Source organism: Halichoeres trimaculatus, unplaced genomic scaffold, assembly GCF_033239565.1.
Source record: "Halichoeres trimaculatus isolate MK-OKI-2021-1 unplaced genomic scaffold, fHalTri1.1 fHalTri1_scaffold_1, whole genome shotgun sequence".
NCBI classification, from domain to species: domain Eukaryota; kingdom Metazoa; phylum Chordata; class Actinopteri; order Labriformes; family Labridae; genus Halichoeres; species Halichoeres trimaculatus.
This window is the reverse complement of record NW_027437179.1, coordinates 18955453-18977710: the sequence shown is the minus strand read 5'-3', so window position 1 is coordinate 18977710 and position 22258 is coordinate 18955453. Positions and strand designations below refer to the sequence as shown.

The window sequence follows — 22258 nt, the reverse complement described above, 5'->3', positions numbered from 1 at the left end:
CTTTGGGCTGTTCGGGTCACTGCTTCAGTCTTTACTCACGAGGCAGCTCTTGTCTCTTCCTCTTCGCTGGCCTCATCTTCTTGTTATCTTGCAACACCTCTCAGCGGTGTGTCACTTAAACCTCTTGACATTTTACTTGTATCAGGAGCTGGGCACTTTTTGTCTCACATTAATAAACTCTGGTATCTTCATGCTTTGTGGTGAATGCTCACAGCAAACTTTTGGAGCTGACTTCATGAATAACACTCACGAATCTCTTTAAACACTTGCTCCTTGGTTTGTAGACTAACACTTCAGAGGCAGCTGCTACTGTTATTGACATGTCTTCCACTGAGGATGCTATTGTTGACATGACATCAGCTGGGGTGAGGGGCGGTCCTGCAGCGATGCCACAGGTAACAGTGTGTGGTTGTCATGTGCTTCTCTGTGCTTTTTTGTCTGACAGTTCATTTCTGCTAAAAATTATCCAGACGCTACAAAAAAATTGTTTCAAAAGTACTGAAACGATACACCAGTGTTATTTTTCAAATTACGTTACTGTCAGGCTGTAAACTTGTGACGGGACTTGAAAATGCTTACTTGTGGTTCAAACCATGCACGTCTGAAACCCCAACATACAGAACTTGCACATCAGCTGATTTCAGATTTGGTTTAGAAGAATTACCAAATGACCAAATAACAAATTCACATGATGTGAATGTTTGCTTGACATATTCCACTGTTGCACCACATTTGGTTTATTTCTGGGCTTTAGGATTTGATTTTCTTTCACATGGCCAGTAATGTGATTTAAAAGGCTGACTTTTATTTGCAGAGTTCCACAAAAAGTAAAGCTTTTTTAGACACCCTCCTCACACTTCCTTTCTCTGACAAATCTGAGGCCGTGTTTCAGATTGAAGAAGACTTTATCCTCAGAAAGTTGGGGAAAAATGGTCAAATATAAAGCTAAGTGTACATGGTTTGGTTTGAAATCACTGTAAGCAGTAGATTTGAACTGCACATTGATCCATGGTCAGATCATAGATGTATAAAAGTGGTTTTGGTGATGATTTGACTTTATGAAAATCAAAACCAATGTATTATAAAACTAATCATGGTCTGTACAGTGAGACACATAATTGAACACTGAAGGAGCTGCAGGTCTTTCCACTTTTGCTTGGATTCACTTTTGAAAATTTTTGAGGTGCTGCTTGCAGCAGGATCCTCTAACTAATAATAACATATGGACTAATCTAAGCCTGATCATGGATCACCATTTCTTTTCTCTCGCTTTGTTTTTGCTTACAATGGTAAAAAGTCCACCACATGAATCATCAACATATTTAAAAGTTTTATAAATGTTGTGATTCTTTGATCCTGGTTTCATTGAGTTTTCCATTGGCAACATGTTTGTAGACTGCACCTGTGTCCCAGTTCAAGCCAAGACTCCCTTCTGGACCATGTGGACCACCAGGACCAATTAAAACACTTCCCCCTGAACCAGTCAGACCACTGGCACCTACTGGTACACTTCCCTCTGGACCATCTGGACCACTGGCACGCACTGGAAAACTTTCCGCTGGACCAGTTGGACCACTGGCACCCACTGGAACACTTCCTTCTGAACCATGTAGACCACCAGGACCCACTAAAACACTTCTTCCTGAACCAGAAGAACAACTGGCACCTGTTGGAACACATCCTTCCGAACCATGTGGACCGCTGGCACCCACTGGAAAACTTCTCACTGGACCATCTGGACCACTGGCACCCACTGGAAAACTTTCTGCTGGACCAGTTAGACCACTGGCACCTGCTGGAACACTTCCCTCTGAACCATGTGGACCACCAGAACCCACTAAAACACTTCTCCCTGAACCAGTTGAACCACTGGCAACCACTGGAACACTTCCCTCTGAACCATGTGGACCACCAGGACCAATTAAAACACTTCCCCCTGAACCTGTTGGACCACTGGCACCTGCTGGAAGACTTCCCTCTGGACCATGTGGACCACCAGGACCCATTAAAACACTCCCTCCTGGACCAGTTGGACCACTGGCACCTGCTGGAACACTTCCCTCAGGACCATGTGGACCACCAGGACCAAATAAAATACTTCCTCCTGCTTCAGTTGGACGACTAGTACCTGCTGGAACACTTCCCTCTGAACAATGTGGACCACCAGGACCCACTAAAACACTTCTCCCTAAACCAGTTGAACCACTGGCAACCACTGGAACACTTTGCCCTGAACCATGTGGACCACCAGGACCAATTAAAACACTTCCCCCTGAACCGGTTGGACCACTGGCACGTGCTGGAAGACTTCCCTCTGGACCATGTGGACCACCAGGACCCATTAAAACACTTCCTCCTGGACCAGTTGGACCACTGGCACCTGCTGGAAGACTTCCCTCTGGACCATCTGGACCACTGGCACGCACTGGAAAACTTTCCGCTGGACCAGTTGGACCACTGGCACCCACTGGAACACTTCCTTCTGAACCATGTAGACCAACAGGACCCACTAAAACACTTCTTCCTGAACCAGAAGAACAACTGGCACCTGTTGGAACACATCCTTCCGAACCATGTGGACCGCTGGCACCCACTGGAAAACTTCTCACTGGACCATCTGAACCACTGGCACCCACTGGAAAACTTTCTGCTGGACCAGTTAGACCACTGGCACCTGCTGGAACACTTCCCTCTGAACCATGTGGACCACCAGAACCCACTAAAACACTTCTCCCTGAACCAGTTGAACCACTGGCAACCACTGGAACACTTCCCTCTGAACCATGTGGACCACCAGGACCCATTAAAACACTTCCCCCTGAACCTGTTGGACCACTGGCACCTGCTGGAAGACTTCCCTCTGGACCATGTGGACCACCAGGACCCATTAAAACACTCCCTCCTGGACCAGTTGGACCACTGGCACCTGCTGGAACACTTCCCTCAGGACCATGTGGACCACCAGGACCAAATAAAATACTTCCTCCTGCTTCAGTTGGACGACTAGTACCTGCTGGAACACTTCCCTCTGAACAATGTGGACCACCAGGACCCACTAAAACACTTCTCCCTAAACCAGTTGAACCACTGGCAACCACTGGAACACTATGCCCTGAACCATGTGGACCACCAGGACCAATTAAAACACTTCCCCCTGAACCGGTTGGACCACTGGCACGTGCTGGAAGACTTCCCTCTGGACCATGTGGACCACCAGGACCCATTAAAACACTTCCTCCTGGACCAGTTGGACCACTGGCACCTGCTGGAAGACTTCCCTCTGGACCATGTGGACCACCAGGACCCATTAAATCACTCCCTCCTGAACCAGTTGAACCACTGGCACCTGCTGATACACATCCCTCTGAACCATGTGGACCACCAGGACTCACCATAACACTTCTCCCTGAACCAGTTGAACCACTGGCACCCACTGTAACACTTCCCTCTGAACCATGTGGACCACCAGGACCAACTAAAACACTTCCCCCTGAACCGGTTGGATCATCTGGACCGGTTGGACCATCTGAACCACTGGCACCCACTGGAAAACTTTCTGCTGGACCAGTTGGACCACTGGCACCTGCTGGAAGACTTCCCTCTGGACCATGTGGACCACCAGGACCCACTAAAACACTCCCTCCTGAACCAGTTGGACCACTGGCACCTGCTGATACACTTCCCTCTGGACCATGTGGACCACCAGGACCCGTTAAATCGCTACTTCCTGAACCAGTTGAACCACTGGCACCCACTGGAACACTTCCTTCTGGACCATGTGGACCACCAGGACCCATTAAAACAATTCCCGCTGAAACAGTTGGACCACTGGCACCTGCTGGAACACTTTCCACTGAACCATGTGGACCACTGGCACCCACTGGAAAACTTTCTGCCAGACCAGTTGGACCACTGGCACCTGCTGGTACACTTCCCTCTGAACCATGTGGACCACCAGGACCCATTAAAACACTTCCCCTTGAACCAGTTGGACCACTGGCACCTGCTGGAACACTTCCCTCTGAACCATGTGGACCACCAGGACCCACTAAAACACTTCCCCTTGAACCAGTTGGACCACTGGCACCTGCTGGAACACTTCCCTCTGAACCATGTGGACCACCAGGACCCATTAAAACACTTCTTCCTGAACCAGAAGAACCACTGGCAACCACTGGAACCTATCCCCCCGAACCATATGGACCACTGGCACCTGCTGGAACACTTCCCTCTGGACCATCTGGACCACTGGCACCCACTGGAAAACTTCTCGCTGGACCATCTGGACCACTGGCACCTACTGGAAAACTTCCTGCTGGACCAGTTGGACCACTAGCACCTGCTGGAACACTTCCCTCCGAACCATGTGGACCACCAGGACCCATTAAAACACTTCCCCCTGAACCAGTTGGACCACTGGCACCTGCTGGAACACTTCCTTCTGGACCATGTGGACCACCAGGACCCATTAAAACACTTTCCCCTGAACCAGTTGGACCATTGGCACCAATTGTAAAACTTCCCCCTGAACCCTGTGCACCACTAGCACCCAGCTGCTTCGGGGCAAGTACAGACCTCGATTCTAAAGACACAGTCAAGGTAGACTTAACAGCTACAGGACTTTTTGTGATCCTGATTCCCTGGAGGGCAACTTTTCAAGGCTTTTTTGTTCATTGCTTTCTTAAATTACTTCCACAAGCGATTTTCTTGAGCTTCATTTGGTTTAGTCTCTCTTTGCTTGAGGACACTCAGGCACTTGCTTTGGACATTTCTCACTGTGGAGGTTTCTTTAACAACAGTTCACTGTTGTGGCCTTTTCCTTCCTACTTTGGAGACCAGTCCAAAAAGAACAGAATGAACTTTTATTCCCAATGCTACAGCCTTTTGTGCAGCATGTCTGTGCTTGTTATTGCAATAGCAAACAGTGCGCACCTGTCCCCTTGCAACACCTTAAACACAGAAGTCTGAGTCAGTGAGGAGAAACAAATGGAGAGGAGAGGCCCTGAGTTGGTCTCCTTCTGCTGGTTCAATTGCACAACACTCCTTGACACTATAAACTTATGACTGTGTTCAAAGTTGGTTGTGGTTTCTTTCCTGTAGTTGGTCTCCCCTATTTGTTATTTTGGGTTTAGTTCTGTGTTTTTGTGCACATGTAGCACAAGTCTGTGATATTATATATGTACTACATGGGCGATAATAGGTGTGAATTCATTTTATTTTAGAGCACTACTGCCATCACAACACTCAAACCTGATTTGCCCGCTGCGGATCCGGCTAAAACATCAATTGTAGCAGCTGCAGCTTCTACGACTACGTCTGGAAGTGTGTCTGTGCTTGGTAAAAAGGAAGAAGTCAAGCCGACACAGACAAAGGTAGACGATCCTGAAGCTTACATCGGTGGAGGCTGACTGAAACTTTTGCCCTCTTTTGTCTGTGATGGGTTGATTGATAGGTTGCATGTAACATTTTCGTGGTGTTCCTGATTTTGTTGATGTAGGTACATTGTGCAGCTAGCTGAGAGATTGTCACTGGTGTCAGGCTTTGAGGAAATATTTTTTATGTTTAAGATACCATGGGGGTAAAATTTGAATCTTTGTATGTTAATACCATCATGGAAACAGCTGGTTTGGTCACTGAGGATGTCTTTGAGACCTTTGATTTCGAGGTCTGTGCACTAACTCTGATTTTGTGTTGCAGGTGCAGGTGGAGGTTCCCCCCAAAGCAGCTGCAGGAGCCAAAGAGGTACAGACTTACACAGGCAGCATGAGTTAGCGTTGGCTAGCATGTAGCTCGTTCTTGTGGCTGATTTGTATTGCATGTGCAGGCCCCTGCAGTGGATCCATTAGACGCCCTTGCCAGCATACTACCATCTGCTGATACTATTGTTCGCCCAGAGCCGGTTTTCACAGGGCCAGAGGTCAAAGAGGTACAGCACGGCTGCAGTGTTAACCTTTGTCCATGTGTACAAACCGAGCTGGTCATGATTGCATGGAGCTGATTTGAGTGTTGCATGTGTCACAGCTTGATGTCATCTCAGAGAAGGGTCAAAAATGTGGAGAGAGAGAAGACACGCTGCCTCCAGGGTACAGATTTGAAGATATGGTCAGTTTTACCCAGCATTCTTTTCTTCATTGCTTTTTTTGGTTAACTTAAAACCCGTTTCCACTAAATAGTTCAGTATGAATCACTACAGTTTGGTACAGGTCGCATCGGTAAAGCCTGGTCCTGTCTGCATTTCCACAGCCAACTATGCTCTTCTTGGTAGGTGGCGTGTAAGCCGGATACTGATTGCTGCATTATGTAATAGCATGATGCCACAGCAGCATGATGCAGTAAATCCAACAAAGAAGAAAAATGCGACACAGTAAACAAAGCAATGATGAAAGACATTCAGAAATTCCTCTTCTTTATGATTGGGATGTAGCTCTTTGTTATACAAAGCGCAATCAAGCTTTGTTTTAGAAGGCTGTGTACCACAGAAAGTGACGATTCTTTCAACCAATCATTGAACTGCAGTGTTTCTAGCTCCACCTTCTGGGGTTGGACCAGCATGTCTGTCATCCCCATAGACGGGTCCCAAAAAGTGGGATGGAATGGGATGGTAATTTGGGGACCTGTCCTGGGATTAGTCAGTGGAAATGTGACAAATGTGTGTAACACTGAGCAAAACTGAACTGAACCACTTGGTGGAAACGGGGCTATGGTAACTTTGCTTTACTAAAGTCTTTATCCTTTCACTATGCAAACACTTTTTACTGGGATGTTTCCAATGAAGTCTGTGGGTTGCTTTCATTCATCTTTTTTTTTTGTTTGATAAATAAGTCCTCATTTACTGTCTAATGCTGTAGTTACTGGGTAAAGATGAACTGCATTGGACACCTGCAGCATGTGTTTTAACAAGTGATGTGTCTCTTGCAGTCTATCTAAAAAGAGCAAAGACCAACCAAAACATGCTTGTTTCAATACAATACGACAACCCTGACGGTCAACTGCACAAACATTTCACAGAATACAAAAGTATTTCATCAAATGTTTAATATTTTATGAACACTTAAAATATGTAAGATTGTACACCATAACACTTGACCCCAGCCATTACTCATCCTTCACACTGCTACCATCCAGACGATGCAGTATAGATACAGTCCATAGCCTGGAAACTGGTACGTTTCAGCAAGAATTTTGTCCCCTCTGCTATTGCTCTCTTGAACAAAGTATCCAAATAACTGCTGTAGGTTGTGTATATGTGTATGACAATGTGTTTTTGTTGGTGTATGGATATTTGGGTAACTTGTTCCCAACAAATTTCCTGTTAAGGACAATAAAAATCTATCTATCTAAATATGAATATATGATTATTATACACAAAATATTCCAACAATAAATATTTTATAAACCACAAAAAAAAAAGAAATACAAAATTCACTGAACAAAGAGATATTCTATAAAAATATTGTTAACCTTTTTGGGCTTTAACAAATTTGCATTGAGTGATATACAGTATTTGTGCACTTGACCTTCAGGGCCACCGTATTGCCATCATTTAGAACACTTACTTCCGACACAGGTACTCCAGATCTAGAATGAGTTTGTCAGCTTCAGGATTATTTCTGTCAGCCCAACAGAAACTGGACTCGTGGAACTAAACTTTAATTTATTCATTAACTGGGCTGACTCAGCCCCCAAGGCTCTTTTTTTTAACTTCCTGAAGTATTTGAGCTTGTTTATTTTTCTCTTATGGTTTGAAAGCAGTTTGTTTTTTTTTCTAGCCTCCGCCTCCTGCAGATTACAAACCCCCAGAAGTTCCGGTAAGTGAACAGCTCTGCTCACTTTCACACTGATACAGCTTAAAGACTCAAACTCAACTGCTCTATGAAAACTAAATCCACTTTGTGTAAACACAAGAGCACACACTTCTCACACACACACGCACACACACATATTCAGGAAGAAGTGCCTCGCTGTATGTTCTGCTGGTTCCTCTAGAGAGGGGAATGTTGCATTACACTGGTGGGTGTTGTCTCAGCAAACAGTGCAGGGCCCACCTTCCCTTTTTTTCTTAAACTGAAGAGTTGCACACAACCAAACCCAAACACTCACATAAAGCTTGTTTAAGCGACTTAAAAGATACACCCGCTGTAGCACCAGTTACGCTCTTTGATATCCACCCAGGTTACTTTTACTCACATCAACACACCCACATTTGCATCATAGTCGACTCCCACTCTGTCATCTTGTCTAGCAAGAAGGTCTTTGTCTGTGTCTCACGATCACTTTCCACCCAGATACTTGTCCTACAGTGTGAGTTTTGAGTTTTATCCTGTCTTTGTTAAATTTAAGCAGTTTAAGGTTTGGAAATGTGTATACTAAGAGTTTATTTGTACCTTTTTTTGACTCCACGGAATGTGAAGGGAGTGTCTGTACTTTTCTTCCTCTGCTGGTTCATGCAGTCTGGTTTACATTATTTAGAAATGTTGTTTGCTTTCAGCGTGGGAGGAACTGCCCTCTAGTGGAGGATCAGGTTGCTGTTAGAACTTTAAGTGATCATCTTATTAGGAAATTTTAAAAGTGTGTCTTGATGTTGTGTGGTTATCTGGTGTTTATGTCTTCTGTCTTCTCTTCTTCAGAAACCTCTGAGCACAGACGAGGCCCTTGATTCTCTTTCAGCAGGATTCATGTCTGCAGGTGTTCCAGCAGGGCCCAAGAAGCAAGAGGTCAGTCTTTAAGTGCATCTTCTGTCTGTATCCAAAGATAAAAGACATTTTAAACTCTTAGTTTGGCATATCTTATGAGGACAGAATAAAAAGTTGAAATCTTTTATGAAGACTGAAAGTATCACATTTAAATCAGATAAAGCTTCTATTCGTGCTCTCTTTATGACATGTTCAGAAAAAGGACCCCGTTGAAGTTGCCTGTGCTGCCTCCACTGGCCCAGCTAACTTTGCACCAGCTCCTGTGAAGGTAGTAAAAAGAAAAAAATCAAAACATCTACAGTGAAAAGCAGTAAATATGTAAAGTCTTGTGTCCTTTTCCTGTTCCAGCAATCTCAAACCCCTGCAGCTCCTCCTGCTACTGATAATAAAATGAAGAAAGGCTCAGATGACTTCTCTCTGGAGGCTGGACTTCCATCGGTACAGTGCACTCACTCATCTTTGTCTCTTTGCAGAACTTGTATGAAAAATTACAGAAACACTTTGCAGAAAACTTTGCTAAAAGCGCTGTTTTCTGTGGATGATAGATTGTATGTTTTTGAAGTTAAATATCTCCTACGTCAAGTTTCCTTTGTTGCATGTTGTAGGCGGTGGCTCCTACTGTGGCTGTGTGTAAGTTTCCTCCTCCTGACAAAAGACCCAAGATGGAAAAAGTCTCTCGTGATTTTTCTCTGGATTCTGGACTGGATGCAATTGCAAACAAGCCAAAGCCAGATGTGAGATTTACATTTTTTACTGCTCGTCTTCTTATTTTTGGACAAAAACAGGTAGACAGGTTGTGAGATCACAAATGTCCCTGCTGTCCTCTCCTCAGACTGCTCCCATGCCTATGGATGCTCTCAGTGCTCTTGTGGACACATTACCAGCTGATGCACCCAAACCTAAACTCCCTGAGCTCAGACCTGAGGACATCGTCTCTGTAAGAGCACAATGACCATATTGTCTTGTTCAGAGCAGTGCTGATTTTTCCTCCCCTTAGAAAAAATTACTGATCGAAATGACTCCTCTTTTTGTAGGAGGACAAACACAAGAAGGAGAAGGGTGTGCTCGTCGGAGAGAGGGACGACACAATTCATCCAGACTACAGGTTCAACAAGGAGGAACTTGAAAAACTGCCTGCTCCCAAGCCCGAGGTGAGTCCGCGCCTGAAACATATCAATGATGTAAAACTGTTACTTAAACACCAACTGATTATTTTTGATTCCCCTTTCCCTTTTCTTCCTCATCCTGCAGCCCACGATGGGCACTGGTGAGGCTCTGGATATTCTCTCTGGAGACTTCGCAGACTCCCCGGCTCCTCCTGCACAGGTGCAGTGCAGTGGTAATAAGAAAGTACCAGATGATTTCTCACTGGAGGCGGGACTCTCTGCTACTACAGTACAGGTACAGTAAGCCTGAACTCCACCGACGTTTCTTTTTTTAAGTCTGGATTAGGGATAGACTGATTATCGGCCAGGACAATTATTGGGGCCAATGTTTGGCATTTTGAGGCATCTGCCTTTTTTTAATCCAATGGCACAATAAGACACAAATTCAAAACTGCGTTGTCGCAGCTCTGATGCAGCTGCCCCACTGTCTGTAGTCACTGCTCAGTCCCCAGCACTGTCCCACCAACAGTACAATCTGATTGGTTACAAGCAGAGCCATGGCTTGGGAAGAGCCAATCAGCAGTCAATTTGTTAGTTATTGCAGTTACATTGAAACTTTGGAAAACTTTATTTACTGTAGAAAACTTCAGCTATTTATGTTTTTATGTTTTCATTCCACTTTATAAAACATGCTGCTGAGCCTGTGAGCTGTTTAATAAACTCTTGCTTAAAGGTATTTGAATGAAGTTAAGTGTTGGAGTTTGAATTGTTCTGAATTTTGACACCAATATCTGCACTTTGACTGCAAATTAATATTGGCTTCAAATATCGGTTATCGGCCTCCTTCACTAGAAATAATTGGTATCGCCCCAAAAAATCCACATCAGTTTATCTCTAGTTTGGATGCACATCTAGGTATTTGTTTTATTAGAATACAACTTACATTTTTTAGTGAGCCCTGCTTGTGCCATATTTTGCTGCAATCATCACACTTTTAAATTCCTGAGTCAAATTTCTCATTGAAACATGACTTCCTTAAACAAAGACTTAGACAGTCTGCAATAGTGATGTTTCAACGTCAGCAAAGGATAAAGGTCACATTTAATTTTGTACACTGTGGAACTTAGTTTGTACATTTCTCATAACTACAGATCAAAACGTTCAGATTTTGCGTGACACACTTAGCAGCTGTATGAGTGTGCAGTCCCAAAAATACTTAATTGAGACTCATTAGCCATTAGAGATCTGAAGAAGTCAGCCGTCTTATATTTGCTTGTACTCTGAGTGGTTTGTTTGACTCTGCTCACATTTTAAAGTGTCATCTTTCACTGACGTAAATAGAGTTTTTATCTGTTTCTCTGTGCAGAAAGTTGAATCCAGTGCACTCCCTCCTAAAGCCACTTCTACTGACAAGAAAGCAGCAGAAAAATGTGCTGCTGGAAAACCTAAAACTGACCAGGTGCATAGTACACATTTGATTTGTTCCTCTCTTTTTCTTTCATGCTTTAATGTTCTTTTTCTATTTTCAGTCTTGTGAGTTATCTATTTTGTATTTCTCCCCTCTCCTCAGACTGCTCCCATGCCCATGGATGCTCTCAGCGCTCTTGTAGACACATTACCAGCTGACGCACCCAAACCTGAACTGCCTAAGCTGAGACCAGAGGACATCGTCTCCGTAAGAGCAGAAACACTTAACGACTCTGTTCACGGCCCTTCTTTGCAGAAACCCTCATGTGACAGGGCATATCCTTGACTCTGCAGTCCAGCTTCTCACACCATCGTTTCCACCTTTTGTTCTTTAATAGGAGGACAAACACAAGAAGGAGAAGGGTGTGCTCGTAGGAGAGAGGGAGGATACCATTCACCCAGACTACCGATTCAACAAGGAGGAACTTGAAAAACTGCCTGCACCAAAACCTGAGGTACGAAAAATCAGACTCTTTGAATTACACTTACCTTTAATATTATAATAAAATGTTATAAACAAGGTGTGACACTCATTTGAATTAATATGCTCTTCTCCTTCTGCAGCCCACAATGGGCACTGGTGAGGCTCTGGACATTTTGTCTGGAGACTTTGGGACCCCCTCAGCTGCTCCTGCTGTTCAGGTTCGATCCTGTTTTGTCTCTGATCACTTGGTTGGAAAAATCTAACATTTTTGAGCTTATCTTCTCCTTTGATCAAATATGTACATATTACACTGAGCATATTGAAACACTTAAAATCTGAGGTATCTGAATTATGTAAAAAGATTTCAGTAGACAAACAAAATCAAGGTCTGGCATTTTATGTGCTACTTCTCTGACAATCATGTGCACATGTTGTAAAATTGGTGAAGTAGTTTGTCAAAGCAAAGGAGTACTTTTTGTGGATTCGAATATTTGTGAGCATTGAATGATTTTTGGTTGTCTGTCCTCTGTCTTGTAGAAGCCTCTGAACGAACCCCTCAACCTTCCGCCTGGTGTTGGTGTTCCCATAAACATCCCCCCAGTTGTATGTTATGCAGCTGAACCAGGGAAAAAGGCTCCTCCTGTGGAGATTATTCCAGCTGTCCAGGTATCCTCAAAACATAAGTTTCAGTTCCTATTGAAAATCTCACTTAAAGTTTTTTCCTGTGCACATTTATAGTATTAGAAAGTTTTCCAAATCTCTGTTTTTGTACTGAGAGTTTTCTATAGATGGTATGTGCTTTATGCTCTGTATATAAATTATTTTACCCAATTTAAATACATTATTTATCATCCTTGATGAAAGTTCGATGAGAGATTGTGTGACATCTAGGAGTAAGAGTAAACTTAGCATCAAAAATGAAACCATGAACAGCTAACCTAACTAATTTTAAGGTAACTATTTCCTCAATAGCACTTTTGAAGTGGACTAAGTTACACTGTTGGTTTAATCTTCACAAAATTAAAGCAAAGAAAACAACATGTTGTGTTTTCACAGAGTCAGGCAGCATCTCCCTGTACTGGGAATAATTTTCAAGTACTGTTAAAAATCCAAACACTTGTATTTGCCTCAAAAGTGAAGATTTACTTTGAAATCATTTGAAATCATGAAAGTTGAGCTGTTGTCTCTGTTTATTAGAGTAAAGTGGAGGATATGTCAGCGTTGGATGTACTTTCTGGAGATTTTGTTGCTCCAACTAAAGCTTCAGGAGTCCAGTCTTCTCTTCCTGCCAAGATACCAGAGGTAAAGCTATTGATGTGTGTGACTTTGTGCAAAAGCATTTCTTTCAAACTTTTGTCTTTTCACATTGTGTGGCTTTTTGATGGGCTAATTTACAAAGCTGTCTCCTCCTGTCAGTGTTTCCTTCTCCATCATTCAACTGTGTGTCCCCTTGTCTCTGCAGAAAACAGTTTGTCCAGAGAAACCTACGATTGCTGGACCACCTGGGCAAGCAAAACCCAAGTCTGATAAGGTAACTATGAGGATACATCATACTATCTCTAAGGAAGACTCCATTTAATCTGTTTTTGTAATTTTTTTCTAACTTTATCACGACAATAGCTTATTTGAACCTCTCTTTTTCCTACATCCACTTCTTGAGCCCTGCTCAACGACTAGAAATTAGTGAGTTAAATGTAATAACCCTTCTGCTGTCCTCCCCTCAGGCTGACCCCATGTCTCTGGATGCTCTCAGTGCTCTTGGCAGCACATTGCCAACTGATGCACCCAAACTTAAACTTCCAGAGCTCAGACCAGAGGATATTGTCTCAGTATGTAACTCACAAAATACACACTTAACAAACATGCAGTTTTGCTGAGCTTAGTCTACCTTATTACACTGCTTCTTTTTGGTGATTTTGTAGCATGCTGGTATGTTTTTTAATAATTATAGTAATCACCATGGACTGTCTTTTTCCCCTCTTTTTACAGGAGGATAAACACAAGAAGGAGAAGGGTGTGCTTGTTGGAGAGAGGGACGACACAATTCATCCAGACTACAGGTTCAACAAGGAGGAACTTGAAAAACTGCCTGCTCCCAAACCTGAGGTAAAAAGTTAACAAAACTGTGTGTTAGTAATTTGAAGACTCACATGTATTATAATGATATGTTCATCCCCTTTGTTTCCCCTCTACAGCCCACGATGGCCACTGGTGAAGCTTTGGACATTTTGTCTGGAGACTTCGTGACCTCCTCAGCTGCTTCTGCTGTCCAGGCTCCTTGCACTCCCTCAGCTCCTCCTGCACAGGTAGACTTTAAACTGACACAAAACCGTTGATGGTAAACTACACATGCACTGTTCTATTATCACAATAAAACCCATTCTGGCGATAGATTGCATTTATCTTTGTCACTTTCTGTCTGTCAGCCCTCTGCAGACTTTGCTCTGGATGCCTTGGCAGGAGACTTTGTCACCCCTACCGCTGCTGAAGCTGTGAAGTCAGCTGCTGCCGTTCCCACAGAAGCCGACCCATCGGTAAACACACGAGTCCAACATCATATCTTTAGCTACCTGTAAAATCCCTCAAGCTACAACAGTATATCTCTTTTTACATTTGTGTTTGCAGCTGCTTGCAGGAGCAGACAATGCCCTGGATGCTCTGTCAGATACCTTGAAGGATATCCAACCTGCCCCCCTGCCGGCTCCCGTTCCTGTCAAAGACATGGTCAAGGTAACCACTGCCAGAGGGACCTCCACAGCAGAGCTAGCATGAGAGAAACTGTTCAGCTCAAGTGTGCTTGGACAAAAAGTCCACCTGTCACCTCAGCTGCTTTGGTTTGTGTTGGTTGCAGGAGAAAAAGGCGGTAGAGGAGAGGCTGATTAAGATGGGAGAAAGAGATGACACACTGCCGCCAGAGTACAGACCCACTGAGGAAGACCTGAAGGTAATGAAGAGAATCTTCACAGGGCTGTCTTTGTTGACAGCGTACTACACTAATAGTTGTTTTACTGAGTCTAACTTTCTGTAAATGTCACTGAAACAGAAAATGGCAGAGGAGAAGGCAAAAGCAGCTGCAGAACCCAAGGAGGTAAAGATGCAAACACACACACACACACACACACACACACACACACACACACTCTAATGAACTCTACAAAACCCACATGTGGGACATGCATACAGTGTGACTCTGTGTATGTCTCTGCCCTGTAGAAGCCTATGGATGATAAAACAGCTCTGGACCTGCTGTCCGATGACTTCACGCTTATTCCTCAGCCCACTGTGCCTGTTGTTTGTCATGGAGCTGAAACAAAAAAGATGGAGCCTCCGGTGCTGGACTCAGAGCCCCTGAAGGTAACCCAGAAAGAAAATATATACTTGGTAACTGTTAAGTAAGGACACGGTCACACTGGCCAATCGTGCCGTGCCTAAGCACGCTTCAGCCCTAAAGCACGTTTGGAATGGCCAGTGTGACCGCAACTGTGACGTGCTTAAGCACGATTCCCTTCTGTGCTTCGGCACGCTTCGAAGAGGTGGGCTTCGGCACGGTTTACTTCATGCACGAGCACAAGCACGCGGACAGCGCGTGCGATCCATTACGTATAATCACTGCGAGCGCATCTCTCGACAATCATTTTAAACAAAGCGGGGGTGTTAGAGGGCTGTATCGGCGAAAACGACTTAATATAAGTCCAAAAGTCTCTAAAGTTGCAGCAGTTCTCTCTGTGTCTCATTGTGCAGACTCTGATGTGATCGCGCTTCATGTAAACAGACGCTTCACAATGACGAAGGCGGGCCATGCGCGTGTGTGATACCCGCTAAAGTTTGGTTCATATTGGGGTAGTGTGACTGCTGGCCGTACTCTCCAGCTGGGGAACAGCGCTGCAGGGGAGCAATCGTGCTTAGGCACGGCACGTTTTGGATGGCCAGTGTGACCGCGCTCTAAGACAATGATGGAACTCAAACTGACACTTAATTAAAAAAAGGGAAGAAAAATGAAAACATGTGAACCAAGAGCAAGTGTGACTGTTGAATAGTACAGTAGATAAATTTAAGACTGGATATGTATTTTTAGTTGTGTTTTTTTGACTTGTACAACTGCATTATTGTAAAATATCTAATAATACTTGGATATTTTTTCTTAAAATGTGCATGTCGTTTTCCTTTTTTCCAGCCTATGCCTGGAAAAGCTCTAGACTCCATGGCCGACACCCTGCTCCCAGATGACCCTGCGTTTAAATCAAAGACAGACAAACCAAAGGTAAAACATCTGTGCGAGATCAGGATGTGTGGTTGCTCCTGTTGATTTCAATATTTGGACACCCAGGAGTGCAAAGGATTTTTGACACCAATCAAGTGTCAGCAATCATTCAATATCAGAAATCATAACAAATCTATCGTATTAATCATCAATGCTTGTGATAGTGTGTGGCCTAAAATCAGTGCAAATCACACTTCTTACAGTTTCTAATCACCTGTTTCATCCAGCCTTAAGGTGATGAGATAATAAGAATTTAAGATCCTAACCATTATGGAGTCCTGCAATTAACTAAAAAGTTTAGTTCATAAGATTTGTAAAGCATTACATTGAATGGTTTCCCTTTTCTATTCCTCATCCATTGAATTTTACTTTCACATTTTGATAACCTCATGCCTAAATTTAAATCTGTATAAAGCGTGATCTATCAGGAAAAAACGACCACTTGCTTACAGCACTTTCAACAGTGGTACATGAAGTTCTAGTTTTCATTGTCAGATGGCGCCCCCTGTAGGTCGCTGAAAAGAATGCCTTGTATCTGTGGTCACCTCATCACGGATCAGGAAAATCAGCTGTAGCCTAACCAAGGTGTCAAATTTGTTACAGGGCAAGAGCAAGTCAAAGTCAAGGTCTAAAGTAAGCAAACTGCCTGCTGCATGAAGACCTCCAATCACTCAATCAGATGTGTATTACGATGGACTGTAAATGAACTGCTGTGATGATTACAAACACAAATTCTTGAAGGGCAGAACCTGAAAAAGCTGCATGTGAAGCACTCGTCGATCTTTGCTTCTTTGATTTTTCCGTAAACTTAAAGCAAACCTGTGTGATTGGTGCATGCAAAGGTGCAGCGGCTTCTCTTCGGTATTTCTGTATCTTTAAAGGTTGACGTTGCTTTTCAGAAACAACGTGCTGAGGATCAATCTGCTTCAGACCAGCTTCCTGCTCAGCCAAGCTCAGACGTTGTGGCCACATCTTCAAAGAAAGGAGGCAAGAGATAAGACCACTTGAGACAAGGTTTGTCATCAACTTTTGCACTTTTTCTACCCGAGAAAAGTCACATGTTCAGTAAGACCCACTACACCCACGCTTTCAGCTCACAGCTGTCGTTTGTTGCAGGTTGTCGGTGCAAATTGTCCTCTTTGCCAAAGGGATGTGATGATGAGGGAGCTGCTCTCTGGATAATGTTTCTATTTTTCTAAAACATCAAGAATGTATACTGGATGAAAGAAGAAAACGTACATACCCCTGACATTTGCAATGCACACACAGAAACACACACACACACGCACTCACTCACACACATAAAAAAACAAGTCTGAGCGTGGCATCTTTTTGCTTGGTTTTACTTGTGTTTAAAGAGGAGAAGATTTTGGTTTCTAATGAGGAAAAGTGACAAGATTTATTTTTAATGAGATGGTGGATGAGAGATGAGGGAAGAACAGACTAAGAAAGAAATAAACTGGAGGGAAAACGAGAGGTTAAAGGCACATTTTGTTGGTTGGTATATATTTAGCGTGCTGAGGGAAGGAAGCCGATGCTCATCGCAGTCTTGTATGACCACCTCAGCTGACAGTTTCAACTTTTCCAGTTTTATCTGAAATGAGAACACACCACTTATCTAAGCCTGGTGGTTTTGTAACATTGGTTTAAGAAGTTGTAACTGTCAGCTTACGTGGGAGCAGCACAGAGTGGGTGTTCGGTATCGGAATTTGTGCAATCTTGATGTACACAGAAAAGCCAACTTTTCTTTTATGATGTGGTTAAAAGCCTGAAAGACACTAGTGTACAGTGTAGTTTGCTTTTATTTTGGACAACACATAGTTTACGTTTTTGAATATGTGGAGGATTTCCAGGAGGTGTTTTGCTTAAATCTGTTCTGGAGAGCTTCTTGCAAATGCCTTGTACTTTCAGAGGGTCTTTTATATGTATTTGGCCTTGTAAAAAATTAAAAAATAAAAATACTGGTGTCCTAAAGTGCACTTAATAAACTAAGGTGGTTGCAGACTTTGTAATCTGCCCTTGTTTGTATACTGTAAAAAAAGATTTTGCTCTACCTGAACACTGTATACTTTGCAAAGGGCTTTCAAATGTAAAGTCAAAAATTATATTACTTTTCCACATTTTTTGTGCCAAGGTTCCTTGTGGGTGTGAGTCGAAAGATATGAGAGATATGTTAGATGTGGGAGTACTAATCAAATAAAAAGAATCTAAAAGTCGAAGTGTGTTTGTGTAATTTGTGGGACAGAAAATAATCAAAAAGTGCTACAAACAAGGCTAATTCCTGCAGAGAAAATTTCATATCTGTTCTTCTCAAAGGTGTGCTCGAACAATAAATACAGAATCTCCTTTGTCAAAAGGTTCTATACTTCTGTCTTTTTTTTTTCACACTGCACTCGGCTTTGACAGCCCACTTCCTTCTGAGTTGGGGGCTTACATAGAAACAACACTTCGTTGTAAAGAATGAAGTCTGCAGCAGGAACTGAAATAAGACACGCAGTTAAATACAAATTTGTCCGAAGAGTGATTGACTTTATTTTTGTACATTTGTAAATGAGATTCTGAAAAAGAAAAAAATAAGAAAGTTTTTGAAACTGTGTTCAATTATAAAAAAACAAAAAAAAAAAAGAAAAATGTTAATGATTAGTTTGAATTATTTGATTCAAGATAAATGCAAATTTAATGAGAGCAGAACACTTTTTTTTTTTGTACCGTTGTCTGTAAGGAAAGTCTGAAGTGGTAGAAGTCAGGGAGAGTACAGTAGTTTACATATAAAATCTATACAAAGAGACGAGTAACTACATAGAGTAATCAGTTAAAAACAGGTTATAAGTATTTGTTTATGATCATTCAAATATTATCAATAGCAAACCAATTATATACAATTCTTGTTTGTACGAACAGTTCAGTTTCCTGGTTTCAAATTATATCTTCTCAAGACTGGAGCAGCTTCTTTTATCCTCAGCATTTACTATGGTTAGTTAAGCAGATACTTTAAAAATGTAATTCATGCAAAACTTAACAGCAGGGAGTCATCAGCAAAATATTCAAGGAGATGTGAAATAGAAATTACCTGAGCAGGTAAAAACTAATGATTTCTTCAACAACGCAAGGTTGACAACCACACCAATATAACTTTGGTGTGGAAAAAATAAATCTGCACCATCTGCTTTACATATGCCGGTTGGTCATCACTGGTTTTCCAGAAGGCACTGGCCGGGGTCTATATGATGTTAAAAAAAAAGGAAAAACAGTTTTGATAAAATTAACAGTGAAATTTAGTTTGACAAGAGTTGGGAGAATACATATTTGGTTATTACGCAGCACAAACCTGAAATAAGAATCTAAATAATGTTAGACAAGCCTGAACTTTGATCACCTTTACTCTGTTCACTTATGGATACATACCCCCTGTAATACTGAACCACTTTTAACCTTAATTTATCTTTTGTGTTTTTCTATTTTACAAACTTAGTTTAAATCAAAATTCACACAAATTTTCTCTAATTTTACACTTGCTATTTTTCCCTGATCTAAATTTTATTTGTATTCTTTTTAATATTTAATGCGTTAATGCTTGTTTCCTTCCAATGATAGAAATGTTACTGGGTTTTTTTTTAAAACTCGATGAGAACTTAAGTTTGCTGTTAGTATGCACAGTAAATACGCCTGTCTCGTCTTGCCTTTCAAAACAATCCAGAAGAGTTAAAGACACAAGTGAGACAATAAAATGTTTTCTTTGATATTTCTTTTTTCAGCACAAATGAATTTATGCTCTAAATTTAGATACTGATATTTTAAAGGTTTCAAATGTTGTGTGTGTGTGTGTTGGGTGGGGCGGATCCTTTTCAGCAGAAATCTACAATAATTGTTATTAAAACTGTAACCCTTTTCCTTAACAATGATTGACTTCTTTTCTTAAAAGATTATAATAGTTAATATTTTCTATCAGGGTTTTTTTTTTTTTTTTTGTAAATTTTTGGCATTGTTTGCACTGCATTAACATGGCAGCAGAGTGACAGACGACCTTTTTTTCCCTTTTTGCTCATCATTCAATTTTGTTAAAATTTTTGCCCTAAAAAATAAAACTTTGTTACCCTTACAAGTTGTAAAAAAAAAAAAAAAAGTTCAATTTTTGTACAAAAAAAGTTAAAGAAAGACATAATAATACACACTGAAGATGCAAATAAAATTATGTGAGAAAATAATGTTTTGTTGTTCAAAAGCAGAAAAAGAAAAATCCTGCCCCTGTTCATGTGAAACAGATATTTAACTTACTTTCTTTTATGATGGTGTGGGCATCTCCGTGTCCTTATTTCTGAAACAAAGTCAGATATGGTCAAATACCAACATGTACATCAAAGCGACACATCCAAAATTTAAATCAAGTATTCAGAGGTGAAAAAAGAAAAAGTGAACTAATTGATTTCATAAAGCAAATAAGACAGTAACTAACTATAAACTGGCGTTGTGACTTCCTCTTCAGGTTTAAGCAGTAGGAAAGACTTACTGTTGCAGTACAGAGTGGTGACGATAAGGAGTAGTAGAAGAAGGCCGCAGCCACCGACAAGTGGGCCCAGTATCAATAGAGAACAGTGCAACGAAGGACTTGTTTCATCTGCAAAACATAAGCTTATATAATATTTGTTCACCCTCGAAAGTATGAAGGTGATAAGGACCAGCTCAACACATTATTGTAGTTTAAAACACTTGCCTTTCTCTGTTTCAGATTTACAGACACATGGGGCTGAGGTCGTGCAAGGAAGTGGTTTGGTGGTCTTTGGTGGAGCTTCAGTTCGGACTTCAACTTTTTCTTTTAAGAGAGAGGGACAACGTGAAGAGAAATGTGACTGATTATATTTCATCTGTCATTGTGCTAAATGAACAAAGAAAACTCACTTCCGACCAGCCGCGTTACTGGGCCAAATTTCATTTCTTGATTCCTCTGCGATGCGCAGCTGTAAGCCCCACTGTCCCGAGCTTTCTTGAATGCCAGTCTGATGCTTTTTTTGTTATCTGAGAGACGGAAAGGAGGCCGTGGTTCTCTCAAAGCACCATTGAGGCCAAAAGTTGCAATGAATTCCATTTTCAGTGTGTCCAGAATCCGAAACCAGACAACAGTAGAACCAGGGTCTTTAACAGCACATGTTATCTCAACCTCGGTATTCTCCTCTATCACCTTTTCTTCACAAGCTCCCAGAGTAATTTCTGAAGAAGTTGATAAAATAGAAGTGGCAGCATTACATCACCATCAAACCATCAATACCATCAAAAAGACCAAGACCAAGACACACACTATGAAACATCTCCAATGGTTGTACAAAGGATTAAAAGCATAATTTAGGTCAAACTTACTTTGAAAAACCACCACGGTCATCAGAATCTTCATCCATTTTTGGTCCATTTTGATCCAGCAGACAGAAATAGCTGTGAACTTGTCTTTTGTGTTTTGGTGCTTGGCAGGAAGTATTGAGTGAGATATCAAACCACGCCCCACCTGTTACCCTCTTCTCTGTGATATCAAATGAGATTATTGCAGCAGAGTGTTGCAGGGACCTCCTGCAGCAAAATCGAGGTCTGCAAGATGTTTGAAGTGAAGCCCACCGATCTGCACTTGACACCACTGTCTATGCTTAACATCTGACTGTCTAACTTCATCTTCGATACCCTGACACAAAAAGTTGTGCAAGTGTGTAGGCTGGCAAGGAAGTGTTAAAACTACATGCAGTGCAATAATAACTCTTTTTTATACTCTAGCAGCTACATAATGCAAACATATCCCTAATCTGTTTCAGTTAACATCAAAACAGAGTTTAAGACAGCAAAAGTGTCATTGAGCTTTCTTTACCTTATTTGGGCAACTGGATATAAGTTTGCTCTGCTGGAGTGCCCTTAAGCAAGAAACTGCTGAATCCCTGCTTAGTGTTTTCTCTCAGACTTTGGCCTTTTCCTCTCTTTGATTTTAAAGAGCAGCTGCAGATAGATTAAAAAGGGCCACAAGATTTTTATATGACAAGGGATGTCATGTTCCTGATGAAAAAAATCATTCTTTAAGCCTGAGAAAATCTCAAAAAAGGTAAAGGACTATTTTACACTCCTTTTTTTCATCAACCTGTGCCACAATTTTGGATCTAATTTGTGTTTTTCATAGTTTCTCACAGTATCTTAAATAATAAAAAAAACTATCAGCGTATTTGAATAAATGCCTTCTTATATTTTATTAAGGGTTTACAGCAGTTATTCAAAGCAAAGGTGGAACGCTCTGGGGTTTGTGAGACACTGAAAGGAGGGTCCCAAAGTCCCAAAATCA

General features: G+C 41.9%; 3 protein-coding genes across 19 annotated transcripts in view; 2 read left to right on the top strand and 1 right to left on the bottom strand.

Annotated features, from left to right (window-relative positions):
* The window catches only part of cast (calpastatin), a 45609-nt gene extending 27445 nt beyond the window's left edge, over window positions 1-18164 (top strand). For 5 of the 17 annotated variants that reach the window (XM_074667467.1, XM_074667475.1, XM_074667442.1 and 2 more), the window contains 32 exons: window positions 285-395; window positions 5223-5372; window positions 5698-5742; window positions 5825-5926; window positions 6022-6102; window positions 7770-7808; window positions 8628-8714; window positions 8890-8961; window positions 9042-9131; window positions 9299-9427; window positions 9526-9630; window positions 9728-9844; window positions 9945-10094; window positions 11166-11258; window positions 11370-11474; window positions 11605-11721; window positions 11831-11908; window positions 12228-12356; window positions 12888-12992; window positions 13153-13221; window positions 13415-13519; window positions 13680-13796; window positions 13886-13996; window positions 14117-14224; window positions 14316-14420; window positions 14542-14634; window positions 14734-14778; window positions 14904-15044; window positions 15865-15951; window positions 16555-16584; window positions 16851-16965; window positions 17068-18164. In XM_074667467.1, the coding sequence (XP_074523568.1) occupies window positions 285-395; window positions 5223-5372; window positions 5698-5742; window positions 5825-5926; window positions 6022-6102; window positions 7770-7808; window positions 8628-8714; window positions 8890-8961; window positions 9042-9131; window positions 9299-9427; window positions 9526-9630; window positions 9728-9844; window positions 9945-10094; window positions 11166-11258; window positions 11370-11474; window positions 11605-11721; window positions 11831-11908; window positions 12228-12356; window positions 12888-12992; window positions 13153-13221; window positions 13415-13519; window positions 13680-13796; window positions 13886-13996; window positions 14117-14224; window positions 14316-14420; window positions 14542-14634; window positions 14734-14778; window positions 14904-15044; window positions 15865-15951; window positions 16555-16584; window positions 16851-16949 (3015 nt within the window). In that variant the 3' untranslated portion in view covers window positions 16950-16965; window positions 17068-18164. The remainder of the gene's footprint in view (window positions 1-284; window positions 396-5222; window positions 5373-5697; window positions 5743-5824; window positions 5927-6021; window positions 6103-7769; window positions 7809-8627; window positions 8715-8889; window positions 8962-9041; window positions 9132-9298; window positions 9428-9525; window positions 9631-9727; window positions 9845-9944; window positions 10095-11165; window positions 11259-11369; window positions 11475-11604; window positions 11722-11830; window positions 11909-12227; window positions 12357-12887; window positions 12993-13152; window positions 13222-13414; window positions 13520-13679; window positions 13797-13885; window positions 13997-14116; window positions 14225-14315; window positions 14421-14541; window positions 14635-14733; window positions 14779-14903; window positions 15045-15864; window positions 15952-16554; window positions 16585-16850; window positions 16966-17067) is intronic. The other 12 variants (XM_074667534.1, XM_074667504.1, XM_074667513.1 and 9 more) reach the window with 5 other exon arrangements.
* On the top strand, window positions 956-5216 carry LOC141799160 (uncharacterized). The gene is made up of 4 exons (XM_074681335.1): window positions 956-1011; window positions 1414-2071; window positions 2168-2582; window positions 2714-5216. Exons 1-4 carry the CDS (start codon window positions 956-958, stop codon window positions 4966-4968), a joined length of 3384 nt encoding a protein of 1127 aa, XP_074537436.1. The 3' UTR covers window positions 4969-5216.
* Window positions 18165-18841: 677 nt separating the features above from the next.
* cd8a (CD8a molecule) lies at window positions 18842-22258 on the bottom strand. Its single transcript, XM_074676010.1, has 6 exons — window positions 21304-22258; window positions 20848-21156; window positions 20663-20761; window positions 20459-20566; window positions 20227-20266; window positions 18842-19171 (listed from the first exon to the last, which is right to left on the bottom strand). The coding sequence occupies exons 1-6, from the start codon at window positions 21350-21352 to the stop codon at window positions 19120-19122; spliced, it is 657 nt and encodes a 218-aa protein (XP_074532111.1). The 5' UTR covers window positions 21353-22258; the 3' UTR covers window positions 18842-19119.